The 15,628-nt window shown below is 53.6% G+C and overlaps 2 protein-coding genes across 3 annotated transcripts in view; one reads left to right on the top strand and one right to left on the bottom strand.

The window, feature by feature from the left end:
* Positions 1–4,914: 4,914 nt before the first annotated feature.
* PPM1M (protein phosphatase, Mg2+/Mn2+ dependent 1M) lies at positions 4,915–12,818 on the bottom strand. Of its 2 annotated transcripts, XM_068157913.1 has the most exons (10): positions 12,571–12,818; positions 11,319–11,442; positions 9,935–10,189; positions 9,367–9,479; positions 8,753–8,837; positions 8,337–8,455; positions 7,826–7,889; positions 6,890–6,997; positions 6,445–6,593; positions 4,915–6,187 (listed from the first exon to the last, which is right to left on the bottom strand). In XM_068157913.1, exons 1-10 carry the CDS (start codon positions 12,783–12,785, stop codon positions 6,043–6,045), a joined length of 1,377 nt encoding a protein of 458 aa, XP_068014014.1. In that variant the 5' UTR covers positions 12,786–12,818; the 3' UTR covers positions 4,915–6,042. The 2 variants fall into 2 exon arrangements, with proteins under 2 accessions (XP_068014014.1, XP_068014013.1); XM_068157912.1 differs by lacking the exon at positions 9,935–10,189 and having other exon boundaries at positions 12,571–12,796.
* Positions 12,819–12,908: 90 nt separating this feature from the next.
* TWF2 (twinfilin actin binding protein 2) overlaps positions 12,909–15,628 on the top strand; it is a 28,421-nt gene continuing 25,701 nt past the window's right edge. The window contains exon 1 of the mRNA XM_068157914.1: positions 12,909–13,017. Coding sequence (XP_068014015.1) covers positions 12,993–13,017 — 25 coding nt within the window. The 5' untranslated portion in view covers positions 12,909–12,992. The remainder of the gene's footprint in view (positions 13,018–15,628) is intronic.

Here is a 15,628-nt window from a genome sequence, read left to right as displayed (position 1 = left end):
CTTCCGCTGCTGGCCTCAGATCTCCATCCCTCTGTTGGTAAAACTGATGTGCACTTTGTATTTTGTCCCAGGTCCTGGGGGTTTTCAGAGACAGCCCTAAAAGAGCAGTGCTTCCTTTGTTAGGTGGTGTCTGCAGAACTGAGCTTGCAACCTTACGTGGGGCTGTGGTGACTTCTGCTTTCTGTGGCGCTGTTCCAAGGGACAGGAGGGATGTGCTCTCTTGCTCCAGAGAGGCTTTGTGGGTGAGTGGCACAGAGAGGCTGGCAAGCTGCTCTTCAAGCCTGGTTCTGCTTTCTTACTCCTGCACTACTGCATTGATCAAATGCATCCACCAGCAGGCTGGGACAGGCTCGGTGTGACTGAGGTGTCCATTCCATTCTTGCCTTTCCAAACACAGCTGGCTTTATGTGCAGGGCTACAGCTGGGAAAGCTGATTCTTTCCCTTGCCCAGTCATGCATGCTTCCCCTCTCTGGAGTGTGAAATGCTGGCAAGGTGGCAGGCATGGGCATGTTCCCTAGCACTCTGCCTTAGGTCAGTCATCTAGGTGTACCTCTGCTGCGGCAAAGTTCATCTCGGCTGTGGGGGCCTGTCTCACTTGGAACAGGTCTCCCTGGCTGGAGGAGGGAACAGAAAGCTGGACCAGATGCTTTTGATCTTGTCCACCAGGCCTGCTTTTGATCTTGTCCACCAGGCCTGCTTTTGATCTTGTCCACCAGGCCTGCTTTTGATCTTGTCCACCAGGCCTGCTTTTGGAGATGCAGGTGAGAGATCCATGCTGTCACACCAGCATCCCTCTTGCCATACTGGCACCTCGGATGGCCAGCCCAAAGGGAGATGGCATCCCAGTCCTCAAGAGTTGATTAGCTTTCCACAGCCACCTCTTCAACTCAGTGTTGTTGTATTTGAGGCTGCCTGGTGCTATTTTACCAGTGTTGGTTGTATTTGAGGCTGCTTGGTGCTATTTTGCCAGTGTTGGTGTTTCTGTCAGCATCTGTATTCTGCAGTGGTTTGTACCACACAGGTGTCTGGGGGGGTTGGAGTGCATTTTAACAGCTAAACTGTAACGTTCAGTAGTAAATCATCTTTCAGGGGTTTGCCAAGTCTGTTGCCTGTTACTTTTCACAGGGAAGCACTTGGAAGTCTTTTCTTGGGTTCCTTGGGATAAAGCCCTTAAAAATAAAGGGGTCCAGGAGAGCTGGACCTGCTTCAAGGAAGAACCTTTGAAGGCACAGGGACAGGCTGTGCCGATGTGCCGGAAGATGAGCCGCCGGGGCAGACGGCCAGCCTGGATGGGCAATGAGCTCTTAATAGAACTAAGGGGAAAAAAGAGGGTGTAACATCTTTGGAAGAAAGGGGAGACAACCCACAGAATGTTTAAGGATGTTGCTAGGTCATGTAGGAAGAAAATTAGGGAGGCAAAAGCACATTTGGAGCTTAGCCTGGCCTCTACTGTGAAGGACAACAAAAAGTCCTTCTATAAATACATCAGTAGCAAGAGGAAGGACAAGGACAACCTCCACTCCTTGGTGGACATGGAGGGGAATGTTGCATCAAAGGGTGAGGAAAAGGCAGAGGTGCTTAACACCTTCTTTGCCTCAATTTTTACTAGCAGGACAGAATGTCTTCCAGACAGCTGGCCTGCAGAGCTGGCAGGTGGAGTTAGGGAGCAATATAGTTCCCTTGTGATCCAGGAGGAAGTAGTTAGAGACCTGCTCAGCCACTTGGATCCCCACAAGTCCATGGGACCGGATGGGATCCATCCTAGGGTGCTGAGAGAGCTAGCAGATGAGCTGGCCAGGCCACTCCATCATTTTTCAGCAGTCCTGGCTCACTGGAGAGGTCCCAGAGGACTGGAAGCTGGCCAACGTGGTGCCCATCCACAGGAAGGGACAGTTGGATGAGCCAGGGAATTACAGGCCTGTCAGCCTGACCTCAGTGCCAGGCAAGATCATGGAACAGGTCATCCTGAGTGCAATGACACAGCACTTACAGGATGGCCAAGGGATCAGGCCCAGCCAGCATGGATTTAGGAAGGGCAGGTCCTGCCTGACCAACCTGATCTCCTCCTATGATCAGGTGACTGCCTGGTGGATGTGGGCAGGCCTGTGGATGTAGTCTGCCTGGACCTCAGCAAGACCTTTGACACAATCCCCCTCAGCAAACTCCTGGCCAACCTGTCAGCCCCTGGCTTGGACGGGAGCACACTGCGATGGGTTAGGAACTGGCTGGAGGCTGAGCCCAGAGAGTGGTGGTGAATGGTGCCACATCCAGCTGGCAGCCAGTCACTAGTGGTGTGCCCCAAGGATCAGTGCTGGGCCCTGTGCTCTTTAACATCTTTATTGATGATCTGGATGAGGGCATTGAGTCCATCATCAGTAAATTTGCTGACAACACCAAGCTGGGGGCAGGAGTTGATCTGCTGGAGGGTAGAGAGGCTCTGCAGAGGGACGTGATGATCTTGAAGGTCTCTTCCAACCTGGTTTATTCTCTTCTATTCTATTGTCTTCTATTCTATTCTATTACTCTTTGCAGATGTGGTTTGAGCACTTGTCTGAAGAGTGTTGATCAGCTCTCTTCCCCTTGTGGGGGTGTAAAACATTGCATGTGGCAGTGTGAAACGTTTCAGGGAAAGGGGAGCGAAGGGCTGGTCCTGAAGGACACACACACTGGAGTGAAAATAAATGTAAAGGTTTGTGCACAACACAGCACTAAGGCTCAGTTCAAGATTAAAGCCAGATGCCTTCCCAGGGCTGATTGACACCCACACAGAGGCAAGGAAATCTTTCTCGGTTGTAGCACTGAGTGTTTTCCATCTGCCTTTAGAAGAGGGAAATGTGCCAAGTGTTGTCAGGGAACTTGAGTATCACATAGCTCTAGGAGGTTGGACAGGAAAGGTGAATAAAGCTTTTAGCATTCAGCTTGAGAGCTTTTAAACAAAGCCTCAGCACTGCCATTCCTGTCCTCTCCTTGGCAGCCAGCTAAGGAGAGATGGACCTCATCAGAAACAGCGCTCCGTGGTCTAATGGCATGTCTAGCTTTGTGTGAAGCCAAGCAGGAAGCAGCATTCCCCCTCCAGGCTTGACACTTGAATGTTCCCCATGCTCTTTAGGATCAGATAAAAAGACCTTACTTCAAAACAAATGGGAAGGGAGACTCCAAGCACACCTCTAAATAAGCAGTGGTGGTGGCTGAGCACATCTGCTGGGGCTGTAGGAGATTTTTGGGTCTAATTCTCTGGGTTACTATTTTGAGAGAAGATTTTTTATTATTATTACTATTTTTTATTGAGGCTTGCAGGTCCTTGGTCATGTCCCAGGTCCTTGGTCATGTCCCAGCCCCTGCTCTGGGGGACACAGGAGCAATTGAGTGAGCAAATCTGGAAGCAGCAGTGTCTCTTTTCCAATGCTTCTGGGGCTGTATTTGCACTTGAAGAGACTCGCTGGGATTTTGGGTTGAGCCAGGATCCCAACTTGGAAGTTGGTCTCGTTGGCTGTGAGCTGCTCTGAGGAGTTTGCCTCCTAGGTGGGATCTGCTGGATGGGGGTGAATACACGGAGTCAACTTTGTTGCAAAGTAACTACACATGTGGAGAATTCAATGTTGTGGCTGCTACCAATAAAGGTTTTGTAGAGAGATGAGAGAGTGCTGTAAACTCTGCGTGTCCAGTGTGCTACAACTTGCTGCTTTCTTAAGAGGGGAAATGACAAAAATCATCCCTTTGTTTTTTTAACAAAAGGCCCCAGTTCTGCAAGGCTGTAGTGAAGTTCATGATGTTCTGATCCCTACATAAATTGCCTGTTTTAAGAGAATTCTTCTTGCCTAGGAATACATGAGGATAGGGAAAGCGGTCCTGTGACGACTGCTTGTTGAGGTATGGTGCCTGAGGTAGAAGGGTGCCTGTGGTTGGGATGGAATAGAGACCAGGGATGGAATAGAGACCAGGGATGGAATAGAGACCAGGGATGGAATAGAGACCAGGGATGGAATAGAGACCAGGGATGGAATAGAGACCAGGGATGGAATAGAGACCAGGGATGGAATAGAGACCAGGGATGGAATAGAGACCAGGGATGGAATAGAGACCAGGGATGGAATAGAGACCAGGGATGGAATAGAGACCAGGGATGGAATAGAGACCAGGGATGGAATAGAGACCAGGGATGGAATAGAGACCAGGGATGGAATAGAGACCAGGGATGGAATAGAGACCAGGGATGGAATAGAGACCAGGGATGGAATAGAGACCAGGGATGGAATAGAGACCAGGGATGGAATAGAGACCAGGGATGGAATAGAGACCAGGGATGGAATAGAGACCAGGGATGGAATAGAGACCAGGGATGGAATAGAGACCAGGGATGGAATAGAGACCAGGGATGGAATAGAGACCAGGGATGGAATAGAGACCAGGGATGGAATAGAGACCAGGGATGGAATAGAATTAACCTGGTTGGAAAAGCTTCCTTTCTCAGCAGGAAGGTGGGGAACTAGCTTTTTGGAGTAACAGGAGACTTGGGTCACTGCTGTAACGTGTATATAGCATTACAGCTGCTGGGGTGGGGGTCAGCAGCCAGCGTCAGGTTTACATGGGTGTTGACACGTGCTTTGTTTTCAGGTGAGACACAAGGGGAAGCTGGGGATAGATGTGTTTTGTTGCTTAAGCCGTGAGCAGAGAGCTGAGCAGGCTGCCCTCATTCCTGGGCCCAGGCCTCCCACTGCAGGAAAATCATCTTTTGACACCTAGCCCTTGGGGGGTAGTACTGCTGGGGGAGTAGTTGTAGCAATAGACTGGATTATGGCAACAACAAATCCAAAGCAAAATACTCCTCTGCTATCTTCTAAAGATGTTTATGTTTTTTTTCCCCATCTCAGATCTGTGCAAAACCTCTGTCAAGGATAACACTGCTCAAGATGTAGCTAAAAGTGGTTTTTATTTGGACTTTTGTCCTTCTGGACCTTCAAACACACACTGAGGTTTGTCTGCTTCCCTAGGGAATCTTGCAACTTGTGTAATAAACAGTGAAAACCACAGTTTTCATTTCAGACAGAGGGCTGGGAACCTTGTCCAGACCTGAATTTGCCTGGCTAATGATCTGGCTTGAGAAGCAGATCCTGGGAGTTGCAGGCACAGCTCTGGTAATAAGCGCCTGAGATTCAGCACTGCAGACAAATTTAAACAAACTGGGCTTGTTGTACTTGGAGCTTATCTGCTAAATCAGCTGATGCACTGCAACACTTCAGCTCTTGTCAGTGCCACTGCTACAAAGCCAGCTTTGCTGTCAGGAATGGCCTGAGTGAACAGGAAAAGTGTTAGCAAGTGGTGTGGGCTCAGATAGCTTAGAAGTCTGTAGGCTGCATCCCGTACTAACATACTTAAAGGCACTTCAATACCAGTAAGGCACCTATCTTTACACAGGAGGCTCCTGTACACAGTGTGTAGCTCCATCTGCTAACCACCTGCTTTGAGGTGGTGTTGCCTACAAATAGAAACTTCCTAGAGTGCTGCTTCAGCACTTTGTGTTACGTGGCTGTGGCCGGCACTGTCTTGGCAGCCCCCAGGGTTCTTCGTATTACAGCAAGTGGACGTGAGGAAAACTAGCTTATGCATCCAGTTTTGTACAACTTGGTTCAAGTCTGATTAAAAGTGAGCTCTTGAGACTGCTTGGATCTCAAGTGATCCACCTTCTTCAGCATGAAAAAGGGAGAGGGGTTTACAGAAAGGTGGATTGGAGCCTTGCTGTACCACAAAGGTGTCACAAAAAGTACCCTTCAGCTTGCATGGCTCTGCTGCCATTCCTCCTTGGCCCAACGAGAAGACAAGAGTAAAGGAATGATTTGTTTGTTGCTCTCTGTTCCTGTCTTGCATGTTCTTCAGAAGGTAATGTTCTTGTTAATTTTCTGGCTGTGCATTTTGGGGTTCCAGTGCAGATGCTCTTGCTGGAAGGCAGTGTACGTGCACAGCAGAAATCCCTTGGTCTCAAGGCTGATGCCGAATTGCACCACAGCAGGGGGACACAGAGATCCTGGCTGTCATGCTAACAGTCACTCCTCATCTCTCTTGTGTAGTGGGATGACAAATACAGAGATGTCATCATAGGATGCCTCATGGCTGTCATCCAGCATCCACTGGTGGCCTCTCTTCTTTCCCCTTGCTCTGCACACCAAGCACTTGGCCAGTTCTGAAAATCTGTGGGTGGAAAATATGCAAGGTCTGGGTTAAGATTGCACCATTCCCATAAGAACACTGTCAAATAGTAAGGTTTTTTCAAAGAGACCAACTTCATCATCCTTTCTTTAGGATGGGGAAAGATGAGAAGGCAGTTTCCAGTCACAGAAAAGAGTGCTTGCTCATGCTGGACTCAACCTAGAAGCAGAGTAAGCTCAGCCTGCTTTTGGTCTGACCAGGTTCTTTGAAAGGGAAAATGATGCCAAAGCTGATGTTACCTGTGAGGATCTGTCCTGTTTTCTGCAAGAAAGCTCCTGACCATTTGGGCCACCTCTCTGTTGCACAGAACATCCCAAAGGCCATCAGTTGCCATGATAAGAACATCATCTTCCTCAATGTCATGCAGAGCAAAGTCAAATATATTCACCTGGAAAGCACAGGAGCAAAGCAGTGACCATTCCTGCTAGGTACCAGAGGGGTCAGGGAGATGGCTTCCCCTGAGAGATGACAAAGTGGAATCAGGGTGCTTTGAATCTTTGATGTCCCCTTGCTGCTCTGCCTCTAGGTTCCTCTGTCTTGGGGATTCTCTGGGCAGCATGCAGAGAGGTGGGGAATCCAACAAAAAAAGGACATGGCTAAGACCTGCTAGGTCTGTCACAGGTGGGTGCTACAGAGAAGGAGCAGCTTTATTTCACCCTGCAGTTCCCATGTGCTGTGACTGACCTTGGGGATGCAGGAGAGGAAAGGTTTGACTTCAATGTTGGTGTCGATGACTTTGAGCTGATGATCCCCCAGACCTCGAGAGACAGCCAGGGTCCCCAGCAAGCGAGCCTGGCCCCAAAGAAAGCAAAACAGTACTGAAACACACCCAGGCCTGTCCTGACTGATCTGTGTTGCCTTTAGAACCCTTCTCCAAGCACCATTCAGAACCTGGAAGACTAACTGGAGACTTCAGAGACTGAGGAATCAAAAACAGCAGCCTGCACATGGGCAGCTCCTGGTGGCCCCTGGGGTTACCACACATTTGAGTAAATGCTACAGACCTCAAGAAGCTCCTGGTGGCATCTGCTCTTGATTTGGGGTGGTGAGGAAGAAAACTGGGCTGGGTTGGTGGGGCCTGGGTGTTTTCTTCTGGCAGGGGAGGTTCTGCACTGACTCCTTGCAAAAGGAGTGGCATGTGGGTTGTAGTGCTGGAGGAGGTGACAGGGCTTTCTGCTCAACCCCAGCAGGGAGATGCTGGATGTGTGCACTCACTGCTTCTCCCTGCTTCCTCTTTCCTTCCCCAGGCTCCTTTTCTCAGCCTCCCCTCAAGGAAGGTTTGTAGGAAAGGCACTAGTTAGAGCTGGAGGAGACAGACCAAGTGGATGAAATAAGTTCTCATCTCAAATAGGAGATGAGGAAAGGGCAGGCTGGCCTGGTGCTGCTTTGGGCTCTGCTAGCATGTACTTGAGGAGGGTGCAGCCTCACTGCTCTGCAGAGCTCTGGCTTACACCAAGCAGGCAGCATGGTGCTAGTGAATGGAGCTGCTTTTTAGGGGTTGGGGGACTGCACCATGCTGCAGAGGCCCAGTCTGCCATAGTGCCCTGGAGCGTGACAGGGATGCTAAGGACCCCCAGCAGACCTGCTTCTGCCTTCCCAATGTGTAAAGCATTAAGCTACCTGCTTCCCATGACCATGGACAAGAGGATACTTGAGGTCAGCTTTCTCCACTGTCTTGTATCCCCTGGAACAGAGAATTCACCATTCATTTGGGATTTTTCCTGGCTTGATGGTACACCCCAGCTGCAGGATTCTGACTGCAAGTCAAGCCCTGTGGTGTCCCCACGCACAAGCAGCTGACTGAGGAAGAGGCAATGTGACTTGCTGAAGCAGAGAGAGTAAAGATGACCCCTTGCTGAATATCCAGGTGTTTCTCCCTCTCCTCTTCCTGCCCACCTTGTAAATGCAGGGTAGGACTCACTGCACCAGCCCCCACCTCACATGATCCTCATAAGACCATCTCAGCTATTCCCAAACTGCCATGCCAAGGCTGCTCACAGCATCCTTCACTTGATCTAGTGCAGCTTTGCACCATCAAGCCCACTGCTCTCACCAGCAGGGCATGCCCTTCACAGCAAGTAGGTAAAGCCAGCTTGTGCTGCAGCCTTCTCCTCAAGCAGCAGGGACTCACCAGCCCTCCATGAAGTAATCTCGGTACAGGACTTTCTGGCCCACATCATCTCCCTTCAGCCTCCGTGGAAACTCAAAGCGTGTGAACTCACTGTCCAGCAGCTTGGGGAAAAGAAAAGCCTGAAGGAGGGAACAAAGGTGTCAGGATGTACAGGTTCTGCTTCAGCACAGCAGGGCACCAAAGCTGCTTCTGCCTCAGCACTGGTACTCCCAGCAGAATGGAGAACAGAACTGCAAAACACATTCCAAGGAGGGTGTCAGCATCCCCCACAGGCTGTTAGGTGAATCTTGCCCCAAGGCTAGTGGCAGATGACATCCTGGCCACATAGTGGCTTCTAGGAAAGCTTGCAACAAGCAAGAAGCCCTCTCTGACCCAGCCACAGCTGGATTGTCTGATGTGCAGAAGGAGTTACTCACCAGGTGTTGGATTCGCTGTCTCTCTGTCTCAGGTGTGAACTCACTGCTCATGGGCACAACACTGTCCTTCAGAACAAGAATTGCCCTGTGAGGGGGAAAAGGCAGAGGGCTGAGCCACTGCAGCCCTCCTTGTATCCAGGCTGGCCCCAGAGTCAGCCAGCTGCAGGTAAGCAGCAGCAGAGAGGTGCTGGAGAACAGCTCTGCACCCAGAGCAGAGCCAGTACAAATTACTCCACTGCACTTGCCCTGTTGCAGCAGTGTTGCCTGGTTTGACAGCGCTAGAGCTCACTGCTAGAGGAATGGTGACTCAAGACCCTTGAAGAGTCCTTGAAATTGCCTTCCCCTTGCAAACACCCCCTGGGCAGAGCTCACTGCTGCACAGTACTGCCCTGTAGCTGGGCAGTGTTTGTAGTCCCTTGACACCCCCAAACCCTTCCAGCAGGCATGAGAGCAGCCATCCTTCCAGCAAGTCCTGTGGCAGGCAGAAAGGCAATGAAATGTCTGGGCTGCACATGTACCTTCTACAGGATTAAATATGAAGCTGGAACTCTTGCTTAGCTCCCAGCTGTCATCCCCCAGCAACTCCTCCCCACCATCCCTTTATGATGGCTCACCTGCTATCCCCAGCATTAGCCACATACAGCTTCCCCTGGAAATAGAGGGCAGCCAGAGCAGTGCAGCCTCCTGACTGGTTTGTAGCTTCCATCTCCTGCCCAATGACTTCATCCTGTTGTTTAAACAAGTTTGGAGAGTCATGAGACAAGCTGCTGCTTTCTGAAGCTACCTCATGCCTCCCAGCAGAAATCCAGAACCGAAACTGTGCACAGGTCACAGGAAACCAGCAAGGTGAAGACAATGTTGCTTTGGTGCAGCCAACAAAGGACTTGAGAAGCACGACAGGGAGATCTCCAGCTTGCAGATGCTGTTCCAGTGTGACAGTGGCTGCCCTCTGGCTCTAAAGAAATGCATCCCCTGGATGCAGTTGAGCAGAAATGCTGCAGCTTTGCTGTGGGCCAGCACTGCCAATGTGCAAGAGACCTGAAGCAGAACTCGGGGAGCTGACCCAGCGTGATCTCAGTGCTGAGTGCTGGCTGAATGTCACTGCCTGCTCAGCGAGCTGTGGGAACTGCAGGCCATGCCCACCCCCGGCAGCAGGTCCAGGGCCCTGCAGGAGGCACTCACACATTCCTGGAAGGCGTTCTCCAGGGCTCCCACCACCAGGTCTGCTGCGTGGATGTGCTTCTCCTCCACGAACTGGGGGTCGCTGTCGCAAACGCAGCGCCCGCTGAGGTTCATGGGGGGATGTGCCTCTGTGATGCCTCCCACAACCTCCTCCAGCTTCTGCTTGATGCAGTAGTGCAAATAGTTGGAGGCGATGATGGCAGCTTCTGGGCCACCATGGCCGTCAAACAGTGCCCAGTAGTAACCAGTCAGGAACTGCAGTGAGGAAGAGGGACAAGACAGCAAAGAAGAGGGGGAAGGCAGAGGCTAGACCGGTCATGCAGATGGCAGGCTCGGCAGACAGGACATCCCTGCTCATGTTTTGCCTGCTTTTACCACCCCAGTTACCCTTCCCTGCCACAAGCTGATCTGTGCAGCTCAAAGCCATGTGATGCCTGGGTGCTGCTCTGCCAGCCCCTGCATCTGAGCTCTGGGTAGACTGCACCGTGAGTACCATGCCCAGTTCTGGGTTCCTCAGTTTAAGGACACTGAGATACCTGAACGTGTCCAGAGAAGGGCAACAAAGCTGGGGAGGGGTCTGGGGTTGTTTAGCCTGGAGAAAAGGAGGCTCAGGGGAGACCTTATTGCTGTCTACAACTCCCTGAAGGGAGGTTGTAGCCAGGTTGGGGCTGGTCTGTTCTCTCAGGCAACCAGCACCAGAACAAGAGCACACAGTCTCAAGCTGCATTAGGGGAAGTTTAGGCTGGAGGGGAGGAGAAAGTTCTTCCCAGAAAGAGTACTTGGCCATTGGAATGTGCTGCCCAGGGAGGTGGTGGAGTCCCCATCCCTGGAAGTTTTCAAAAAAGGCTTGGATGTGGCACTTGGAGCCATGGTTTAGTTGTCAGGTGGTGTTAGGTGACAGGTTGGACTTGATGATCTTCTGAGGTCTTTTCCAACCTGGCTGATTCTGTGATTCTGTGGCTGGATTAGCAGCTAACCACCCTCACTAACTTTTCCTCTGTAGTTTAGGGGAAATAGGGTCTTCTACCAGATCCAAGGTAAAGCTGCTCACAGGAGAGAGCATCCCTGTGCCTGGTTCATGCTGCTGTCCCCAGGTGGTAACAATACATACTGGCTCTTGAAAGAAGAGTGAGGGCAGTAAAGGTGAGGGCACCAAGTAAATGGCTTGGACAGCCTCAAATGCTGCAAGTCATGGCCCATGGAAGTAGAAATGGCATATATGGGCAGTTGGATGTTAGCTGGGCAGACACAGGGTCTGTGGGTATGTCCCAGGAAAGGCTTTCAGTGCACGGGCATGTAGGACTGATGGGGCAGCCTCATGTTTCCTGTACCTGGGCCATGGGTGCTGGCAGCAGAGTAAGCACAGCCTGCCTTGGGGCTATACCTGCGTGGAGCACAGGATCAGCCATTCATCATCCTCCTCCAGGCCTGGCTCTCTCCTCCGGATGGAGATCTGGCAGCAGGCTGCTTGGTCCTCATTGAACTCTGACTTCTCAGCATTGATAACTCTGGGGGTGCAAAGACTCCAGGTAAGGTGTGTGGACATGATGCACCTTGCCAGCTCCCAGCCAGCTCTGCTGGGTGTTCTGCAGCCACAGACAAAGGCTCCACGCTGCCCCTTCCCTCCAGCTTCCTGCTCCTTTTTTGAGCTCAGGGGTCTCTGTGCTGGGGACCTAAATAGCAAGTCCTTTCTGGGGGGTGTGGAAAAGCTTGTCCAGGATCACAGATGAATTAATGGTTCTGGAGCTCCCTGGCCTCAGGCAGCCCTTGTCAGCAGCCCCCGCTGCGCTATTTCCTTGGTGACACAGTGAACTGCAAAGCCACCAGCGCTGGTTATCCTTCTAGCCTTGCTAATGTCTGTCCCTGGATGCAATGCTCTCCTTGCACGCTGCACCATCCCATCACCTTGGGCTTGTGATGTGGTCTGCTCGAGGATGTGGGGACAGCTCCTGGCTGGAGCATTCCTACTTGATCCATCCCTTCTGCCCTTAATAAAGAGCAAGCCCAAAGATTTAAAAAGAAGACTTTTCCCCCTCCCTTTGTTTTAAAGGAGCTTTGCTAGGAGCAAGGGCAGAGTTGCCCAGTGCTGCTACCCTGAGGAAACCACTCTCTGCTCCAAACGACCCCCCTGCAAGGGAGGGCTTTCTGACCAACACGGCAGTCTGAGGGAAGAGCCCTGTCTGATGAGGGCCCAGAGCAGGGGACAGGTGACAGCCCCGTGGTAAAATTCTTATGTGTGCATTAGGGGACGAGACCCTTCGGCTAACCTCATTCTGCTCGCAGGGCTGTCCCTGACTTGTCACAAGCAGGGGTGCGGAGGAGGCATTTCTGCCTGCGAGCCCTCCTCCAGAGCAGTGCTAAAGCTCGGTGCTTGAGCTCAGGGAGCAGCGTGGGGCTGTGAAGGGACGAAGCGGGGTGCGACCACCCCCCAGGCACCTCCCCAGGAGTCCCCTAAACCCCCCGCCCCGAGCAACACCCACACCCCTCGAGCCCGCTGACCCCTCAAAGAGCCCAGGCGGCCCCCCAGACTTGGACTACCTCCCGTGCAAGCCCCTCTAAGTCCCCTGGGAGCGCCTGTAGCCGTGCACCCCGCAGCCCCCTCCCCGGGGCGGCCCCCGCTGGTGCCCCGCACTCACTCGGCGTAGCCCGCGGCCCAGGGCAGGGGCCGCTCGGGCCCGGTGCTCCGCACGGCCCGCCCGTCCTTCGGGCTCTCCTCCACACCGTCACGCAGAAACTTCGGCCGGCGGTAGCTGAGCGCCGTGGGCGGCGGGCCGGCGCCGGGCCCCGGTGCACCCCCCGGACGCTCGGCGCGGCGGCTCCGCCGCCACCGCCGCAGCCACACGGCGGACATGACGGGGCCGGCCTTGGGCGCCGCTGCTGGGCGCCGCCAGGGGGCGCCGTAAAGCGACACCGGCTCGGCGGCTGCCGCTCCTCCCCGGGGCGGTGCGGGCGGCGGCTCCGGAGTCCGGAAGCGGGCGGTGCCGCCTGCCCAGCCGTTTCCTGCCCGGGACGCGGCGGAGCGGGAGCGGAACGGGACGGAGCGGAGGAGAGCGGAGTCATGACTCACCAGACTGGCATCCACGGTAAGCGATGCCCGCCGAGCCGCTGGTGCGCTCCCAGCCCTCCCCGCGGCGTGGCCTGCCGTTCCCGCTGCCGGACCGGGCTGGGCAGGCATCGGACCTCCACCACCTCCAGCCCCACCCGGTCTGGGTTCTCTGCGCCCTCCTCGGGAGGCAGCAGTAGGGTCGCACCCCGAGCATCCCCGGCCTCGCCGCGCAGGCTGCCGGGCGGTGCCGCGGTAGCGATGATGGGGGCGATAAGATGAAGCTTCCCGAAGGAGCCGCAGGTTTCCCTGCAAGTAGATGGGGGCGGGGGACGGGGAGGTGGGGGGAAACGACGGCGACAGCGACACTGAGACAGGCTCAGAGCATTTGGGTGCTCGTAGGAGGTGTAGGAGGGATCTGGCTCCGGGGATGCTCCGGTGAGGGGCTCTCCGGCATCCTTTGTCTGGGCTGATGCTAATGCACTGCCGTGACACCGCTCAGAGCGACTTCTGCTGCGGCAGCACCGTAATCCTCGCGGATCTGCTTCGTCGCAGCCCGTCATCAGCCCGGTCACATCTCTCCTCTTCGAGGGGGATGCTCGCCTGCCTCCCAAAGGGATTGCAGACACTCGAAATAAATTCCTACTTTGACCATGGCCCTTAGTTTTGGGAGCAAGCTCCCCAGTTTCTCTGCTTGCTCCGTATAGAACACGGCCAGCACCCTAAAACGGTGGCTTTTGCTTTTATAGGTGGTTTTGTTGCATGACTGTGTTCCCTCATGGTGTTCCCTCCTGTTCCTCACCTGCCAACTCAATTAACAATATTAATCAGGAGATGCTGCATAATTTATGTAACTGAATCAATATGTGAGTAGGGAGCAGGGATGTGAGAGCAGCTGCCCCTGGAGCCCTGCTCCATGCTCTAGCACTGCTGCATGCCCAGGTAGAAGAGCTGGGACATTGCCCTCACAAGTACCTTCCTCACAGCCAGCACCTTTGCACAAGGGTGTTGAATTTGTGGCTGCTGTTCCCTCATGGCATGAGCATCCATATTCCTTGGGTGCATGGCCAAGAGCATCCTTCCCCCTCAGGTGTTTCTGGAAGAGCTGTAGTTAAGAAGCAGTCAGCCATGGTGCTTAGATGTTTCTCCCACTTGACCTGGTAGCTGAGGATGTTTGGGTTCAGATCTGGCGCCTCTGGTTCAAGCTGAGGCCCTGAAGCTCAGGCTCTAGTTGGATGCTCCATTTACATTGAAATAATAATATTCTTTTCTACTCAGTGGGATGATCCTCAGCACCCACCTGAGCTCTTGCTGTGCCGACCCTGCCCTGCAGAGCTCTCCCACGGGGCTAGGGGCAGGCAGCTGCCTGTTGCGCTGCCTGTGCCCCAAGAGGCAGCAGCCTGTTGCCGGCCGTGGCACCCATCCTGCACCACTGATGCCATCCTCCCTGGCACCCCATCACTGGGGGGGATGCAGTGGCATGGTGAAGCTCTCTGAGAGTGCTGACCTTCGGTGACCTTGGTTGCCTACCTGCTGGGCCCGGTGCTGAGAGTCACTGCAGGCTGTCATTGCCTGCAGGCTGTGATGTGCCCTCTCAGCAGCACACTGCTGGAAAGAGGAAGAGGCTCAGACTTCCCCTGAGGAGCCACAGCCAGTGCATGGTGGGGACAGGCCCAGTTGCTCCGCCCAGGCAGCAATCCCCAGGCTGAGGGTGGCATAAAAAGCTCCCTGTGGTTATGAAGATGACTTACTTTGGGTGGCCTTGCAGCATTTTGGAGCTCTTTGGGTGGCTGAGCTCTCTGGGTCCTCTCCTCCCCTCCATCCTCTGCTGCACAGTCTGTATTCTTCAGCAAAGCAGCTGTTTCCCCTCTTAAAGCAAATCTGCCCCTCTACCACCTGCAATGCTCAACTGGGGTGCTCTGGGCTTTAAGGGAACCATACTTGGGGATGGGGATGGGGATGATATCTCATCCCTCCCCACCCAGGCACAGTGATCAGATTAACTCCTTTGCTCAGTAAAGAGCAGATTCGGTATCAGATGAGGGGCAGCAGTCCCACTACTGCTTCCATCCCCTCTGCTGAGACACTGAGGTCTGTTGTGTGCTGAGGAGGAAGGATTTTCCTCATTTGCCTGGTTTCTGGGGCCTCATTATTGTTGCAAGCACACATCACTTCATGAGTCTCCATTCCCAGGTCTCCCCCGTTTCATAGTTTCATAGTTTCATTCAGGGTTGGAAGGGACCACAAGGATCATCTAGTTCCAACCCCCCTGCCATGGGCAGGGACACCCCACACTAGATCAGGCTGGACAGAGCCTCATCCAGCCTGCTCTTAAACACCCCCAGGGACGGGGCCTTGACCACCTCCCTGGACAACACATTCCAGGGTTTCACCACTCTCATGGTGAAGAACCTCCTCCTCACATCTAGCTTGCAGGCAGGCATCTGCTCCCTGGGGCAGCTACCATCAGACCTGGCTGGCTGCCTTAGGGGATGGTGTGGGCAAGCTGGAACCAGATTCTGGTGGCACCCTGTGAGAGCAGTGTGACATGGTGATGGGGGAGCCCGTGGAGCAGCCCCCCAGCTGTGAGGATACTAAGTCATGCTGGCTCTGGGGGAGAAGCAGGTGGTCTTCAGGGGTGGGATGTGATG

The sequence above is a fragment of the Melanerpes formicivorus genome, unplaced genomic scaffold, assembly GCF_026170545.1.
Source record: "Melanerpes formicivorus ecotype bairdi unplaced genomic scaffold, bMelFor1.0.p_v2 SCAF_38, whole genome shotgun sequence".
Classification (NCBI taxonomy): Eukaryota; Metazoa; Chordata; class Aves; order Piciformes; family Picidae; genus Melanerpes; species Melanerpes formicivorus.
This window is presented reverse-complemented; position numbering and strand designations above follow the sequence as displayed.